The 17296-nt window shown below is 40.8% G+C and overlaps 1 protein-coding gene across 1 annotated transcript in view; it reads right to left on the bottom strand.

Moving 5' to 3' along the window:
- The window catches only part of LOC149317565 (dihydropyrimidinase-like), a 50581-nt gene that overhangs the window by 28043 nt on the left and 5242 nt on the right, over window positions 1-17296 (bottom strand). The window contains exons 2-3 of the mRNA XM_089518933.1: window positions 4721-4879; window positions 1142-1321 (exon numbers count right to left, since the gene is read on the bottom strand). Coding sequence (XP_089375059.1) covers window positions 1142-1321; window positions 4721-4879 — 339 coding nt within the window. The remainder of the gene's footprint in view (window positions 1-1141; window positions 1322-4720; window positions 4880-17296) is intronic.

The following is a 17296-nucleotide window of genomic DNA, read 5'->3' on the forward strand; positions in this document are numbered from 1 at the left end:
TTGTTCTTACACTGCAGATCCCAGGATTCCATGGGACGGAACAATGGCAGTAAAAATGGAATCATTGTGCAATAACTGTATAATTGAGAGGCGTACTGGACTGCAATAAGGAAAGAAAAGGACTAAAACTTCCCTATCTCTCCACAGTAGGATCCCAGTCTAGGTGAATGAGACCACTCTTCTGTTCACCATTGACACAGATCATCATATTCTGACTAACCTGCATTACTTGCTACTGACCAAAAGGTGAGATGGAGGCAGGGTAGAGAAAACAAGCTTGGTTATCACATGCAAGGAAGAGGCAACTGTGCACATTAGATTCTATCTGCTGATTTTTTTTTCTGTCAGGAGGAATAATACTGCTAGGAGACTACTCATTAGGCCTCCTCAGCACTGAAGATTTACCATGACCAAATGTCTACATCTCAGCGAGTCAATAGGATTACTATCAACACCTTGGAAAAATTACATATTTAATTTAAATTTAAATTTTGAATTCCATAGCTGTGCTGATTGGTCTAGGAGTTCAAAAAGTTAACTTTTCTAAGTTATGACACTAGTCATACTCAGAAGTAACCCTACCCATAATTCTGTCATGCTGTAATTTCTGACATTGGTTCTAATCAGAAGTCACTTCTTATATAGGTCCTGCTCAGCAACATGTAGGGCTGGTGTGTGTGTGTGTGTGTATGTATGTGTGTGGAGGGGTGCTATGTGCGTGTCCTGTTTCCAAACACAGTCATTTCCCCACAGCTTTGCACACTTCACCCAAGGTCTGAAAGTTACAGCTGAAAACATTTAGCTGTATGTATTTAGGCTCTTCTATATAATTGGATTCCTGATATGGTTGCAAGTTCTAACAGAATGAAAAAAAATAAAAACAAACAACTGAAAGTGCAACTTCATGGAACTGTTGAAAGTCTCTCCTTCAGGCTGGTGCCTGGTGTTATAAAAACTGAGGAGGAGGAACTAGTGGGAGATGATTAACACTGATTTGTACCAGTGTGTCCAGTCTCCATCTTCTTGTGGTACCTTAAATAAACATGGGGATAACCTCTGATTTTGAATAGGTCTTTGAAGAGGTACTGTTGCAATTTATTAGGGAATAAGATCACATATAACCATAAAGTCAGAAAATTACCTCTGCAATCAAATCTCCATTCTCTGCATGGACCTGAGCAATTGCACCAATTTGCTTGCATTGAGAAAAGGCTGCATACAATTCTAGGTCTCCCACCATGTAGAGATCTTTATAAGCCATAAACATTTTAAAGGAATTGACTCCTTTTTCCTGGGCAAGAGTTTTCATCTCTTCTTTGACCTAAAAAAGCAGTAAAAAAATCTTAAATATCTGTTTCTGTAATGTGTATCTCATAACTTTATTTAACACTTAGTTAAATTGCCCTGATCGTATCTGATCTTGGAAGCTAAACATGGTTAGTAGTTGGATGGGAGACTGCCAACTAATACCAAGTGATATAGGTTACATTTCAGAGGAAGGAACTGGCCAAATCACCTCTGATTATTCCTTACTTAAGAAAATTCTGTGAAATTCATGGGATCTCTGTAAGTTGACTTGCAGGTTGAAGGCACATTAACACACACTGGCAATTAAAATCAATGCAATCTCCCTCTAATGATTATTATTATGCTTTATTTATATAGTGCTGTAGATTTACACACCGCTGTACATAGAAACAATAAAATAGATAAAGTAAACCTGCCCATGGTGTACAATCTAAGAAATAATAGCATAATACATATAAATAATACATAAAAATACAGGAAAGGGTACAATAAATAATGATGATTATGGTATATAAAAGATATATACTTAAAACCATAGTTCTTAAAATTTAGTCAGCACAATCAAAAATGTCCAAGTTCTAGGTGATGGGGAGGGTCAAGTATGGCCTATTGACAGTATCTGTACCACAGACTTTGAAATTCCTGGAGTCACCAGTCAGTCCCCTGAAGTTCCCAGTCCCTCCGATTTCTTTCTTTTTTTTTAATGACATGATTTTCACACTTAACCCATAGCAAAATACTTGAAAGCAGACACAAATGTAGAGATTTCTCTTCCCTATCCTGCAAAATCTGTTCCTGTAGTCATATATTGTCATGTATTGGCTAACTTCACTTCAGAAAACACATGACTCAACATAGACAGAAAAAGTTAAGCAGAAAACTAAGGTGATCACAGACTAATGATGCTGTCAGGACTGAAGGATTTTTGGTTACACAGTATATTAAAATATCAACTCAACCATTTTCACGGGCTTGGATCCCATTCATCTAAACCCCCAAACATCCTGTATCACCAGTGTCCCCCTTGTAACAGGCTTTCTCACAGGACTGACCTTGATAGCTCACAGCTCAGTTCCACCTTCTCACTCATCTGCTCAGTCCTGCCACCCAGCATCACTAAATAATCCTTCCACCCAGCATCACCAGTCATGTAACACATCCCATCACCCAGTACTACAAAGCATAAAAAAGGATGGCTTACAAGCATGGCAGGACCTATGATCCTGACATGCACAAGCTACAAATGGTGACTGGCAGTGATATGGTGTCACTTCTGTTGTGCCTGCACAAGACCTATTCATTCTGTAGGTCTCTTTGAGATGGATCTAACTACTGGATTTATCTCCATATATCTTGTTATTGACTTATAGCGATTCTCAAACTTTCGTCCTCCAGTTGTTTTGGACTTCAGCTCCTAGAAGCCTCAGGTAGTTTGGCTAACAGTCAGGAATTCTGACAGCTTAAGTCCAAAACATCTGGAAGACCAAAGCTTGGAAACCACTGCAAATATCTTCTTCCCCCTCTGCCAAAAAAGTGTTGCAAAAATTAAAATAACTTTTAATTGTGTGGCTGCAGTCCATAGGGAGACAAAGAAGTGAAAATTGGTTCCTTGTTGCTCCTGTGGTTGCTTATTCCTATTTTAAAAAGACCTCTCTTCATGAAAATGTATAACATCTCTGTGGAACATCTCTGAGATTATCTAGATTACCGCACTAAACTCATAGACTGCTGCTATTCCCACTTTAACTGCTCTGGATGCCTCCTGTTCCATTCTGGGATTTGAAGTTTATGGAGATTTAGAATTCTCAGCCGGAGGGCTCTTAGGCTTCACTGAACTACAAGCCCCAGAATGCAACAGGAGGCAGCTAGAGCAGAAAAAGTGGAACAGCAGCACTATAAGAGTGTAGTGAGGTAATGTGGAAAGTGAGAGAAAGAAAATTCTAGCTGGTCTACTGCATCAGATCAATGAAGTGAAGCCTCTCTGGTATTTCTTATTAAACATTATTTTAATTAGTTTTTTGTGGGTTTTTCAGGCTATGTGGCCATGTTCTGGAAGAGTTTAGGAATAAAATCTTCCAGAAAACGGCCACATAGCCAAAAAAACCACACAAAAAGTATGGATGCCAGCTGTGAAAGCCTTCAACTTCACATTATTTTAATTCTCTCATAGAGCTGGAAGAGATCTCAAGGGCCATCCAGGCCAACCCCCTGCCATGCAGCAAAGCACTCCCAACAGATGGCCATCCAGCCTCTTTATTAAAACCCCCAAAGAAGAAGAAGCCACCACTTTCTGAGGCAGCATATTCCACTATTAGATAGCTATTACTGTCAGGAATTTCTTCCTAACGTTGAGGTAGACTCTCTTTTTCTGTAGTTTGAATCCACTGCTCCATGTCCTAGTCTCTGGAGCAGCAGAAAACAAGCTTGCTCCCTCCTCAATGTGACATCCCTTCAAATATTTAAACAGGCTATCATATCACCTCTTAACTGTCTGTTCTCCAGGCTAAACACCTCGAGCTCTTTAAGTCTCTCCTCAGAGGGCATGGTTTCTAGAACCTTCACCATTTTTGTTACCAAAAACAGAATTATCAGTATAGAAAGTTCACTCTATGTTTCATACTTTTTTTTGAAAAAGCAGGTTTTTGAAATTTCTTGTCTCTTTCCAGCCACATCTCTCTGCAGCATCATGTCTCTTATGTCTGTCTGTAGCCTGCAAATACTACCCTATTTTATTTTATATGAGGGAATTCATTACGGTACAGGAGATCTCCAGGTAGCCCTTCAGCCACCAAATTCTGCCTTCCATGCACTGGCAGTGCTCCTAGTTGTTCATTCGCAAAGCAGAAGTGGGCAGCTGGCAATATTCTAAAATCCAGAAATATCCAAAATCTGAAACACTTCCAGTCCCAAGTATTTTGTATAAGGCAGACTCAACCTGTATTAAGAATCAAATAGGATTTAAACACTAGTAGTAATAAGTGAAGTGAATCTACTTTTGTGTACGGTAGATCTAAACCTATCATGCCTCTAGCAGAATGAAAACCCCTGGTAGCACAGTTTGCTGGGTCACATTATTGGACAAGAGGTTGTGCAACTGCATGCTCATTGACTTGTACCACAAAGCTATCTTGAATACTAACTCAGAAAATGTACAATTGCAAGCACAACTGATCTAGGCTTGGAGTTATGGCAGTGTTGGATACAGGCCACATAGTCCATCTCCTGTCTCTCCCTCCTGTGCCTGAAGGGCCTCTGTGTCTACATTGCAGGTCTGAGTATTCCTCAGCCAAGACCATGGTCTATGCTGTTCTTGTCCAGAGTTCAACAGTCCCCTGCGTCCTGTGCTATCATCTCTCCTGCATATTGGACACTTCTGAATGAATACTTGCTTCTGTCACTCTGTTGACAATACCTTGTTACTCCACCAGGTGACTGCCACATGCAGTGAGTAATCACAGCAAACTTTGGGATCCGCCCAGCTTCTCCATTTCTCATAGGCATCAATGAGGGAAGCACCTTTCTGTGGTATTGCAAAGTCAATGATCATTGTGGTGCCTCCTGCTAGGGCAGCCTAAAAAGGAGGGGGGAAAGTTGAAATGAGAGAGAAAATGCAATAATAATTTTGTTTTTTTTGTTTCTTTGCTAGTTGTTACCCTTCAAGGCTCCTACCGTACAGTTAGCCCTCCATATCCACAGATATCCTATCCATGGAATCAACCATCCACAGCTTGAAAATATTTTAAAAATACATAAAATCTAAAAAAACAAACCTTGATCTTGCCCTTTTATATAAGGGACACCATTTTTCTACACCGCTGTATTTAATGGCACTTGAACATCCATGGATTTTGGTATACACACTGGGATCCTGGAAACAAAACCCAGTGAATATCAAGGGTATTCTACTACTATATATCATAGGTACAAAACAAGTGACAGGTGTTCTTATTTCCTAGCTTCTTTCTTTTTTTGTTTGCCTAAAACTACAGGGCCCATTATCTTTTTTAAAAATGTATTTTAACTAATTATTTGGACTTAGAAAAGAATATTGTGCATAGGATAATTGAAAAGCGAAGATGGAGAGACAAACTAGTGCAGGCTCTGGGTCTGGGGCAGTGAATCTGCTGCTGCTGGAGCTGTGAATCCACTCTTGGTTTCACTGCTGTTTCTCCCACAGCTACTCTTGAGTGGGAAAAGTGGTCTTCTGGTCCTGGACCCTTTCCCTTCAGTTTTGACACATACAGAACTCATTTTCAGTTTGGGATAGCTGCAGGAAGAGTGACAGTGAAATCAGTAATGGGTCTGCTACTCCTCTGATGAGAGATTCGCCAGGTATCTCTGCCAGGACTCTGAATTCCAGGATTTTTACAGCCATAAAGGACAAGATGACACTGGTATTCGAAGTGGTGATTTGTGGAGTGGTGCCCATCCATGAGCTATTGGCTGCAAGTCTGTGACAAGTTTCCATGAAAGAAAGAAACAGTTGTCATCAGTGGGCACAAATGTGGTGCCCTGGCACATGGGGGGGGGGGGGGGAGGGAACCCTGCTGGTCTCCTACATCAGATAACTTAAGAAAGACTAGTTTAAGAAACCAAGGAAAGTAGTGTTGCATATACAACGTTGTTTTTCAGCCGAATGGGACATCTGGAGACTTTATGAGGAACATTTAGGCACTTCCCCATTTCTCCTCCAAAGGCTTGTCGCTTGATGTGGTTGTCTCATTCTGACCCATGGCAGGGATGATTCTGGTCTATAGATTCTACTATACAACTACTACTTCCATCTCTGCTGGCTGCTGCCTCCTCCTAATCAATACACTTGTAAGCAAACAGAAACTATATTATTGTCACTAAAGGAGATTAAGTGCCTTTGCTCACTTGAAATGCTCCCGTCCAAGCTATACTATACACAAAAAATGTGCTGAAATTAGAAACCTTTGCAGGCATCTTTATGCGTGGTAGTATAAAGACACACTATTAAATATCAAAATAGGGATCATCCATGCCATAGTAATTCCAATTTCTGTGTATGGGTGTGAATGCTGGGCAGTGAAGAAAGCTTACAGGAAGAGAATCAACTCATTTGAAATGGGACACTGGAGGAAAGTTTTGTGGATACCATGGACATCCAAAAAGTCAAATAAGTGGGTCTGAGAGTAAAGAAAGCCTGAATTCGCAGTAAAAAGTAAGATTACTAAATTGAGGCTATTGTGCTTTGGAAATATCATGCGATGATGTGATTAACGGAAACAAAACAATAATGGTTGGTAAAGCTGAAGATCTATTTTATGTCATGACGGCTTTTACCTTTTAACAATAAACTTTTCTACTATTAATGGTTGGTAAAGCTGAAGACAGTAGGAAAGAGGAAGATTACAATACAGATGGATTGGTTCAGCCAAGAAAGCCCTGAGCTTGCAAGATCTGAGTGGGGCTGTTAATTACCAGAGATCTCTCATTCATAGAATCACCATAGGTCAAAGCTATCTTGATGAAAATTAACAATCATATATGTGAATAGGTTAGAGATTCTCTTCTGCACGAAATACTAGGGAAGTCTGTAGCATTTACGCATTGCTGAGCTCCACCAACCAGATGGTTTGCAGAATGGGAAGAAGGAAGCCAGAAGCACCTTAGGCACACAATTAAAGCAGGGAAAATTTGCTAGTGCCTGCTGAGCTGGAAAAATAAATCTATATATCAGCAGAACAATAATGGAGGTAGAAGTGATTACTTTGAAATGTGGCACCTGCAATACAGAAGAGCTTTCCCATACAAACCACAGCTTGTCAGGATGCTGAGCAATCTGTGTGAAGGTACTTGAAATATATTTCTTCATAGGCTGGGCAAGAGTGTAAACCAAGTTTTGGAGCTGTAGACTATAGGTGAAGAAAAAATTGCTGAGGGCAACAAATGGTACATAGCCCACCAAAGAAGTTTAGGGAAAGCATCTTTCAGGAATGAGAAAAGACAGAGGTGGAGCCAAGTGAGATGCAATGGCAGTTGGAAGCTTGGGACTAATGAATACACATTCATGAGAAGCAGTATTAGTTTCTTAAGGGCCTTATGGAAAAGCCAGAGTGATAGACAATTCTGCAGAATTGCCACCTGAATAGTAGTTGTAAACAATAAATCCTTGTTTTAGCCACCTGACATGTATATCTGATTCTGAGAGAACAGAGATTTCTTCTGATCAAATTTGGTAACACTGCAGAAAGGAGGAAGTGTAAATGCAAAACAACTGAAAATGTGAACACTCATATATGCCAAAAGTAACTGATAATATAGAAGCATATCCCCCCAAACTGCTGCCATGATCATTCAAACAGTTGCAGCACTATTAAGAAAAGGATATACCCCTCCAGCCCAGGATTAGCTTGTCCACTGACCCTTAGAATCTTAGACCTTCTACCTGTTATCAGGATAATGATGAGACTCAACCACTAAACCACAGATGATCTCACCCATGGTTTCATATAGGCATCAAAAGGCACACATATATTCATGAGGAATCTTACATGCCAGCAGCCAAGGGACCAAAGTAATAACCTTCAGGACCACCTTCTACAAATGCTCAAACACAAAAGAATTAGAGTCACTGAGAAACAATGTGGAGCTCCATATTAGCCAAAGATAGCATGATAGATAGTACTGAATGGTATTTGGACATCAAGCAGGATCAAGTCTAGTTCCCAGTATAAAGTCCCTCACCAAGGTAATCAAAAAGTTTTCACAATCCTTAAAGTCTTACTTAATTCACAAGGCCCCTTTCCCTTATGGATGTACATTTTGTGCTTATTTTTATTAACTTTTTAGCCAAAGTAATTAGTTAATTAATTAACAATTCATGCTTAATTACTTAACTGTTTAATGAAATACTGTTAAGGTTTTCTTTTGGTAATAAAGCCAATAAAATGCAAGTAAAAATAAAATAAGATTGTGATTTCTGCCACCTCATCAATTCCAAAGTTGGGAGGAGAGCTGGCCACTGTGGGGCTATGGCACTCCAAACCCCTTGAACAAGTAGGGTCAAACCAGTAACTCCCACCCGATTGGCTCTTCCTATATCCACACAGAGTGTTCCTTGATAAGTGCATGGTAACATTTGCATGATAGTGCTTGCTTATTCCCGCCCATCCTTTCCATAAGGGAAATTTGGGCAGGGGGAGGTCGGTGAGAGGTAAGGCAACAGCCAAAAAGTGGACCTGTCCATTGGTTTTACAAGTCCTTGCCATGGGTTAGGGTTGGAGTATAAGTAGTTGCTTGGGAATACAGGCACTGTTCTCAGTTGCTTTTCCTGCTACTCTTTAAAAAATTTAAACATTTTTTTCTTTGCATTTGCAGCTCTTCTGCAATACTCTGTGGATTTCAAAGTAAAGTTCTTAAATTAGCACAGTTCATGGGCTCCTGGGTGCTTAGTCAGCATAGGTTTGTGGACCATGTATTATCAGTCTTCATGCACCTTTTCATACTGATTTACTTTGGCTTTACAGTCAGATTTTATTTACCAAAGTCTAGTACTTTGATGCGATTGGATCAAATACAAAAATTCTTTGTAAGCATATTAAAGGAATTATGCAAAGGGATATTTACCCACTCTCTGGCCTTATGCCCCACCATGTCTATACTTTACTACCTTGCAAACAGAGATATGATACATTTTTAATTATTAGACTAAAAGCAAATATTAAGCATTCACTTTTGCAATAGACATGATATGACATTGACCCCTTTGATCTTTCCCTGTGATTAATACTGCCTTTTAATTGACTGTGCAGGGCAACAGTTTATATCATTTTATAGTTAGCATTACATGCACAACTCTCAATGGGGAAATAGTCAAGAAAGGCAGATATGAAGTCTCATACACCAGGCTAGGATTTTAGGTCTGCAAAGTGGTATTTTGTTGCAAGATCCACACAGAATTAAACCTACAATCTAGGCATTCTGCAGAATCGTCACCTAAACAGTTATACTATTATTATTATTATTATTATTATTATTAACCTTTATTTATAAAGCGAGGTAAATTTACACAGCACTGTACATACAATCTTTTTAATTGGACAGTTCCCTGCCCTCAGGCTTACAATCTAAAAAGACATGACACAAAAGGAGAAGGGAGTGGTGGTGGGGAAGGGGATGAGGGCCAGCAGTTCTTCTCCACCTCCGAGGCCTGGATCAGGGGAGATGGACTGGAGGGAAGGCTTGGCTTCTTAATGGATGGTTAATCTTCTTCAGGAAGGCCTGTTGGAGCTAGCCTGCCTCTCTAGTAGGATAATACATATAAAATACATAGCAATACAGGAAATGATTCAATGAAACAGGCAACAAAGAACATCAAATAGCAAGTGACAATTATGCAATGCCTAGGAACGCTTCTCTGAACAGGATGGTCTTCAACTCCGTTTTGAAGCTGGTTAAAGAAGTGATGGTTCTTGCTCGCGGGGGAAGAAGGTTCCAGGAAGTACTTTATAAAGTACTTTATAAACTATCCTGATATTTGCTGGAAGTCAAACTCAGCAAAATCCTCAAGGTCTAGCAAATTCCTCACTTACCTGGAAGACAATTTCATTGTCCAAAAGGTGGAAGAGGCAACAAGGGGGTCAGCTATTTTAGATCTGATCCTAACCAACAAGGATGACTTGGTTAATGGGGTGCAAGTGGTGGGATCATTAGGTGGAAGTGACCATGTTCTCCTGGAGTTTGTAATAAGTGGAAAGGAGAAGCCAGGCATAGTCAAACACACATTCTAGACTTTAGGAGAGCAGATTTCAGTAAACAGAGAAGTATCGAGGGTGATCCCATGGTCAGAAATACTAAAAGATAAAGGAGTTCAGGACGGATGGGACTTTCTCAAAAGGGAGATACTGAAGGCACAATTTCAAACAGTTCCAGTGAAAAAGAAAAATGGGAGGTGTCTCAAGAAACCAAGATGGATGACTAAGGAACTTTCAACCGAGCTAAGTTTTAAACGAAACATGTATAAGAAATGGAAAAAGGGGTAAATCACGAAAAAGGAATTCAAAGAAATAGCAGGCATGTACAGGGGTAAAGTCAGAAAAGCTAAAGCACAGAATGAACTTAGGCTTGCTAGAGAGGTTAAAGACAACAAAAAGGGCTTTTTTGGATATGTCTGCAGCAAAAGTAAGAAGAAGGAAATGGTAGAGCCACTGCGTCGAGAGGATGGCAAAATGTTAACTGGGGACAGAGAAAAGGCAGAATTACTCAACACCTTCTTTGCCTCAGTCTTCTCAGAAAAGGAAAAGGGTGCTCAACCTGAGGATAATGGAGCAGAGGACAGAATAGGGGAATTTCAGCACAGAATAAGTAAAGAGATAGTAGAGGAACACCTTGTTAATCTAAATGAATTTAAGTCTCCGGGACCAGATGAACTCCATCCAAGGGTATTAAAAGAACTGGCAAAAGTAATATCGGAGCCATTGGCAATAATCTTTGAAAAGTCCTGGAAAACAGGAGATATCCCAGCAGACTGGCGGAGGGCAAACGTTGTCCCCATCTTCAAAAAGGGGAAAAAAGAGGATCCCAACAATTATCGTCCAGTCAGTCTGACATCAATACCAGGAAAGATTCTGGAGCAGATCATTAAACAAAGAGTCTGTGAACATCTAGATGGCAATTCCATAATCACAAAAACTCAACATGGGTTTCAGAGAAACAAGTCATGCCAGACAAATCTAATCTCTTTCTTTGATAAAATTACCAGCTTGTTAGATGAAGGGAATGCTGTGGATATAGTATATCTTGATTGCAGTAAGGCCTTTGACAAGGTTTCCCATGACATTCTTGCAAACAAGCTTGTAAAATCGAGATAAGGTAACTGTTACATGGATTTGTAACTGGTTGACTGGCTGAACCCAAAGGGTGCTCAACAATGGCTCCTTTTCATCCTGGAGAGAAGTGACCAGTGGGGTCCCACAGGGCTCTGTCCTGGGCCCAGTGTTATTCAACATCTTTATCAATGACCTGGATGACAGAATTGGGAGCATACTTATCAAATTCGCAGATGACACCAAATTAGGAGGAATAGAGGACAGGATCAAGATTCAAAATGACCTGAATAGACTAGAAAGCTGGGCCAAAGCTAACAAAATGAAATTCAACACAGAGAAATGTAAGGTATTGCACTTAGGGCAGAAAAATAAAATGCACAGATATAGGATGGGTTACACCTGGCTGAATGAAACTACGTGTGAAAGGGATCTAGGAGTCCAAGTAGACCACAAGTTGAACATGAGTGAACAGTGTGATGTGGCAGCTAAAAAGGCCAATGCAATTTTAGGCTGCATCAATAAAAGTATAGTGTCTAGATCAAGAGAAGTAATAGTGCCACTGTATTCTGCTTTGGTCAGGTTCCACCTAGAATATTGTGTCCAGTTCTGGGCGCCACAATTCAGAAAGGACATTGAGAAACTGGAGCGTGTCCAAAGGAGGGCGACAACAATGGTGAAGGGTCTGGAAACCATGTCCTATGAGGAACGACTTAGGGAGCTGGGGATGTTTAGCCTGGAGAAAAGAAGGTTAAGAGGTGATATGATAGCCCTGTTTAAATATTTGAAGGGATGTCATATTGAGGAGGGAGCAAGCTTGTTTTCTTCTGCTCCAGAGAACAGGACCCGGAACAATGGATGCAAGCTACATTGAGATTCCACCTCAACATTAGGAGGAACTTCCTGACAGTAAGGGCTGTTCGACAGTGGAATGCACTCCCTCGGAGGGTGATAGAGTCTCCTTCCTTGGAGGTCTTTAAACAGAGGCTGGATGGCCATCTGTCAGGGATGCTTTGATTTGGATTTCCTGCATGGCAGGGGGTTGGACTGGATGGCCCTAATGGTCTCTTCCAACTCTACGATTCTATGATTCTAAAGATAAAGTACCTTTTTGTATTGCTAATGGAATTTAAACTTTATCCCCTGGACTCTGGAATCCTTTGTTTCCAGTGCCTCGTGGCCATTTTTTAAATTATCCCGTATTATTTTTAACACCTTTGCCTGATGAAGCACTGGAGCTTCAAAAGCTTACATCATGTATTTTGTGCATTTTGACTGGGCGAATAAAGTTATCACTGTTTTGTGGACTTTGGATATTATTGTAAAGGTAACAGTTTCACCTTTGACAAAGTTGTCAAGTCATGTCTGACTGGGACTAGTGATGGGAGCTCACTTTTGGGCTGCTCTTGGGCCTTGACCTGCCAACCTGCCAATCTTGCAATCGTCAGAGTCAGCGTCTTAACCACTGAGCCACTGTATGCCTTGGATGTTATTATACTTATTTTTTTTTTAATAAAGAGCCCTGGTTTTAGCCATTTGGCCTGTATAGACTTTTTTTCCTCCCAGCAATAAATAAAATAAATAAATAAATAATAATAAAAAAATAGTTGAGCCTAAAAACCCAACAACCAACAAATCTATTGCTTTTTTATACTGGAATACTTTTTTTTGTCTCAGCCAGTGTAACATGTAATTATAAAAAATGCCCCGTACAACCATCACTGTACCTCTATGATGATTGTCTTAGTTTGACTTTCATTGTGAGTCAGGTTATGAAATACAAAGTGAAAAAGAACTGAAATCATGCTCATCTACTGCTTTGCTAAATGATTTGTTCATTATGCAAACATGCCGTGATTAGGGTTGCCATATCCCGGGAACGAGCAGGACTTTCACGTTCAATGTGTGGCACAGTCCCGTCCTGCTTTCCTGACTGACCCGGGTGGCCAGGGCTCCAGGCTCCCTCTCGCCCCTGCTTCACCTTGATGACTTGTGCGCTCAGCGCGCACGCTCCAAGAAGGCTCAATGGAGGAGCAGAGGCTCAAGCTCCTCCAACTGGCCAGCCTCAAGAAGAGGAGGAGCTTGAGCCTCTGCTCCTGCATTGAGATTTTAGAGCGTGTGCGCCAAGCACGCAAGGCAGCAAGGTGAGGCAGCCGGTGGTGAGAGGCCTTCTAGGCCTCTCACTGCTTCGGGGGGGGGGGGAGGGGCTTCCGTGGCTGCTGCTGCACTTTTGGCATGGCAGCAGCACGGAGTAAAGAGAGAGGCCTATGGGCCTCTCTCCAGTTGTGGGGGGGTGTTGGGGCTTCTTTCACCTCCTCCTCTTCTGCTTTTTCTTCCCCACTTCCTCTGTTTCTTTCTCCTCTTCCTCTTCTTCCGCCTATTCTTCTTCCTTCTCCTCTTCTTCTTCTTCTTCCTCCTCCCCCTCCTCTTCCCCTCTTCCTACTCTTCTTCTTATTCCTCCTCTTTTTATCTTCTTTTTCCCATTTTTCTTCTTCATCCTCCTCCTCTTCTTTCTCCTTATCCTTCATTTTTCTTCTCCCCCCTTCTTCCTCCTCTGCTGTTGCTGTTGTTGTTGTGTGCCTTCAGCTCCTTTCCAACTTATGGCAAGTTTCTTTGGGGGGGGGGGTCCTTTTACCTTCCCGAGAGGCTGCCCAAAGTCACCCAGTGGGTTTCCATGGCCGAACTGGGATTTGAACCCTGGTCTCCCATTGCCCTAGGCCACTACACCATGCTGAACCCTCCTGCACTTAAAGGTACAGTACTCAGTTATTCTTTGTTATTGTTTGCCTTCAAGTTGTTTTCCACTGTATGGAGACCCTAAAGCAAACCTATCCTGGGGTTTGCTTGGCAAGGTTTGTTCAGAGGAGGTTTGCCATGGCTCTCTGCTGAGGAGGCTGAGAGAGTGTGACTTGCTTGAGCTTCAGGTCACCCAACAGGCAGGGAAATGAACCCTGGTCTCCAGAGACCTAGTCCACCACACAAAGCTACATCCCAAACTTCTATCCAGGAAGAATGTCAAAATATCCTCCATTTTGAGCATGCCTAAGAAGCATGCATTTATATTAATGCTTTTTGAATGTATTATTTTTTTGTTTCGTGTCCTCCATTTACAAAATATGTCCTATATTTGGGCCTAAATTTTGTCCTACATTTTTTTTTTTTACATTTGTCCCAGTTTGGAAGTAGACAGTTATGGCAACCCTAGCCGTGATGCAGTTATTTAATAATAATAATAATAATAATAATAATAATAATACCCTGCTCATCAGCCAAAAGGCTATCAGAGCGGCTTACAAATTTTTAATTAGACATTTCCCTGCCCCCAGGCTTACAGTCTAAAGAGACAAGACAGATCTTGGCATGATTTAAAGGGCTAAAGCTGCAACACCATATATTATGAGATATCTATTTATTCAGTGCAAAAAACATGTTATTTACATAGGCAAAAATCAATGAAGAGTGGACTTGATTCTTTGTATAACCTCTGTCAAAGGCTGGCTGACCCTGAAACAAGGTTGCCAGCTCTTCATTGTACACAACCCAGCTGAACTGGCAGTTGAATCTTACTTCAACAGTGGCAATGGAATAACATTCTTCAGTACACATGAATACAGCAGGCTAGCCAAGAGGTCCAGGAGACGCAGTGTGACACAGAGAGATAGCTACTCTGTATTCCTTAGTATGCAAAAAAATCTTGTAGCATCTCAATAACTGTTGCCTGAAATGGCTGCTTTACTTTGCCTAGTGATGGAACTGGCCCTTATTTAGCATAGATATGAAAAGCTGCTTTGCACTCAGGAAAACTGCTACTCAATCACCCTAAGGTGAGATTGGCGACTACCCAACAAAGGGCTTTTACAGTAGTAGCGCCTTCTCTTTGGAATGCCTTACCTGAAGAGATCCGCCTTAGTGGAACAGTGGAAGCCTTTAAAAAGGCATTAAAAACCCACCTCTTCCTACAAGCCTATCCTCCCAATTCCTTGTAATAATGTCTTCCCCCTATTGACTTTGATGTATTGATATTTAGGATTTTAATAACATTAAACTGTATGTTTTTAGCTAATGTTTTTGGATTTAATTTGTATTAATGTATATTTTTAATATGTCATTCGTGGTATTGTTTTTACTGGTATGTTGTACACCGCTTTGATCCTGGGAAAAGCGGTTTATAAATAAACAATTTATTATTTTATTTATTATCTTTCTCAGTAATTTTCTACAGTAGCCAGCAGAAAATCCAGAGTTTCAGACAGAAAGTTTTATTCCCAACCCTACCTGAACATGTTAGTGATTGAACCATTTGCTTTGCCATCCTTTTGAATTACTGCAACATGCTCTACATGGAGCTGCTTTTGAAGAATGTTCAGAAACTTCAACCTAGCATAAAGAACTGTTGCTAGAATGCTAACTGGGCTTGGTTACAGGTCTCATTGTAGTTGTTGTTAATTACACTTGAGTTGACTTTGACTTATGGGAACCCTATGGATGAGACAGCTTCAAGGCCCCCTGTCCTTCACCTCCCTGCTCAGGTCCTGCAGGCCCAGGCCCCTGTCTTCCCTGTTTGAGTCCAACCATCTGAATCATTGCTTTTTCTAATGATTCATTTCCCCTCATGATGTGGACAAAATACAACATCCTTAATTTAGTCATCTTGACTTCCAGAGAGTTCAAGCTTGATCTGTTCTAGAACCAGTTTGTTTGTCCTCATGGCTGTTCATGGTATCCTCAGCACTCTTCTCCAGCACCACATTAAAATGAATTTTCTTTCTATTGGCTTTTTTCACTGTCTAGCTCTCACATCTGCACACTGTGATGGGGAATAAATGAACTATTCTTATTTTAATATCTAGAGTTATGTCTTTACACCTTATGATCTTGTATAGTTCTTTCATGGCTGCCCTTCCCAATCCCAGTCTTCTTGGTATTTTTCGACTGCAGTGGCCATTCTGCCTCTAAGTCTATGGCTACTCTGTGTATAGAATATTATCTGCATACAAGCTGAATAGATAGGGTGAGAGTATGCAGCCTTGCCTGATCCCTTTGCCAATTGGGAACCCTTCTGTTTTCCATATTCGGTTATGACAGCAGCCTCTTGTCCTGAGTACAGGCTACCCATCAGGACAATCAAATGTAGTGACATTCCCATTTCAAGAGCATTTCATAGCTTTTTGTGATCTATGCATACAACTGCCCAATAACTCCATTGGCTGCCAGTCTGTTTCCAATTTAAAGTGCTGGTTATAACCAATAAAGCCCTATGTGGCTTAGGCCCTGGCAATCTGGCAGACTGTCTTGCAATAAGAGCCTGCTAGGACCCTGAGACCCATAGGAGAGGCCCTTCCCTTAGTCCTGCCATCTCCATAAGTACAGCTGGTAAAAATCTTTTTAGAGTGTATGTTTTTAATATGATTAACAATTTAATTCAGTTTTAATGTTGACATTTTATTTGTTTTTAATTGCAATCCTTTTAATGTGTAAGCCACCTTGAATCTCAGTTTTGAGGGAAAGGCAAAATATAAATAAATATAACAACACAAAACTGTGATCCTTCCACTAAAACAGAGGTAGGAAAAGTGAGTCCCACAGGCTCTTTGTTTGTCCCTAGAGCTGTTTTATGACCCCCCAGTGTCAATAAATAAAAAAATTAAAAATACTTTTTATATCGTAAACTTGCAGGCAGGGTTTAAAATGCCTTCTAAGGAACATGTGAGGGGGAATTATTCTACATTTTGGGCTCCATGGGTCATTTTAGCCCCCGGAGAGACCTTTGTTATTGCAAAATAACAAGAAGTGATCTAGAAACTGGCTATTGAAAAAAAAAAGGCCTCAGGTGAAAATGGTCTGGGACGAAGACACAGTGAAACTGCCCCCACATTGTTTAGAGGGCAGCATTTTTTTTGCAGTGGTGTGCAGCCCTCCAGGGTCTCTTGAGCGACCAATACAGCCCATTAAACTTTGGCAGTTGCCCATGCCTGCCCTAATAGACTGGGAAATCCACAGAGGGTGCCAGAGTGGTTGTAGAAATACCTACCAAAAGCCTTGTGCTATGCAGCTATTTCAGTTTTTATTCCTTAACAACTTTTTGAAGCATCAGGAAAATACAGGAGGGCTAAAAAGCGAAGTCATTGCCTACAACATTCAGTGAATGAACCAAGGTGAGTGCACAATAAAATCTATATTGCTAACATATACATGTT

Source organism: Sceloporus occidentalis, unplaced genomic scaffold (assembly GCF_023333645.1).
Source record: "Sceloporus occidentalis isolate IW3139 unplaced genomic scaffold, rSceOcc1.0.p SCAF_3, whole genome shotgun sequence".
Classification (NCBI taxonomy): Eukaryota; Metazoa; Chordata; class Lepidosauria; order Squamata; family Phrynosomatidae; genus Sceloporus; species Sceloporus occidentalis.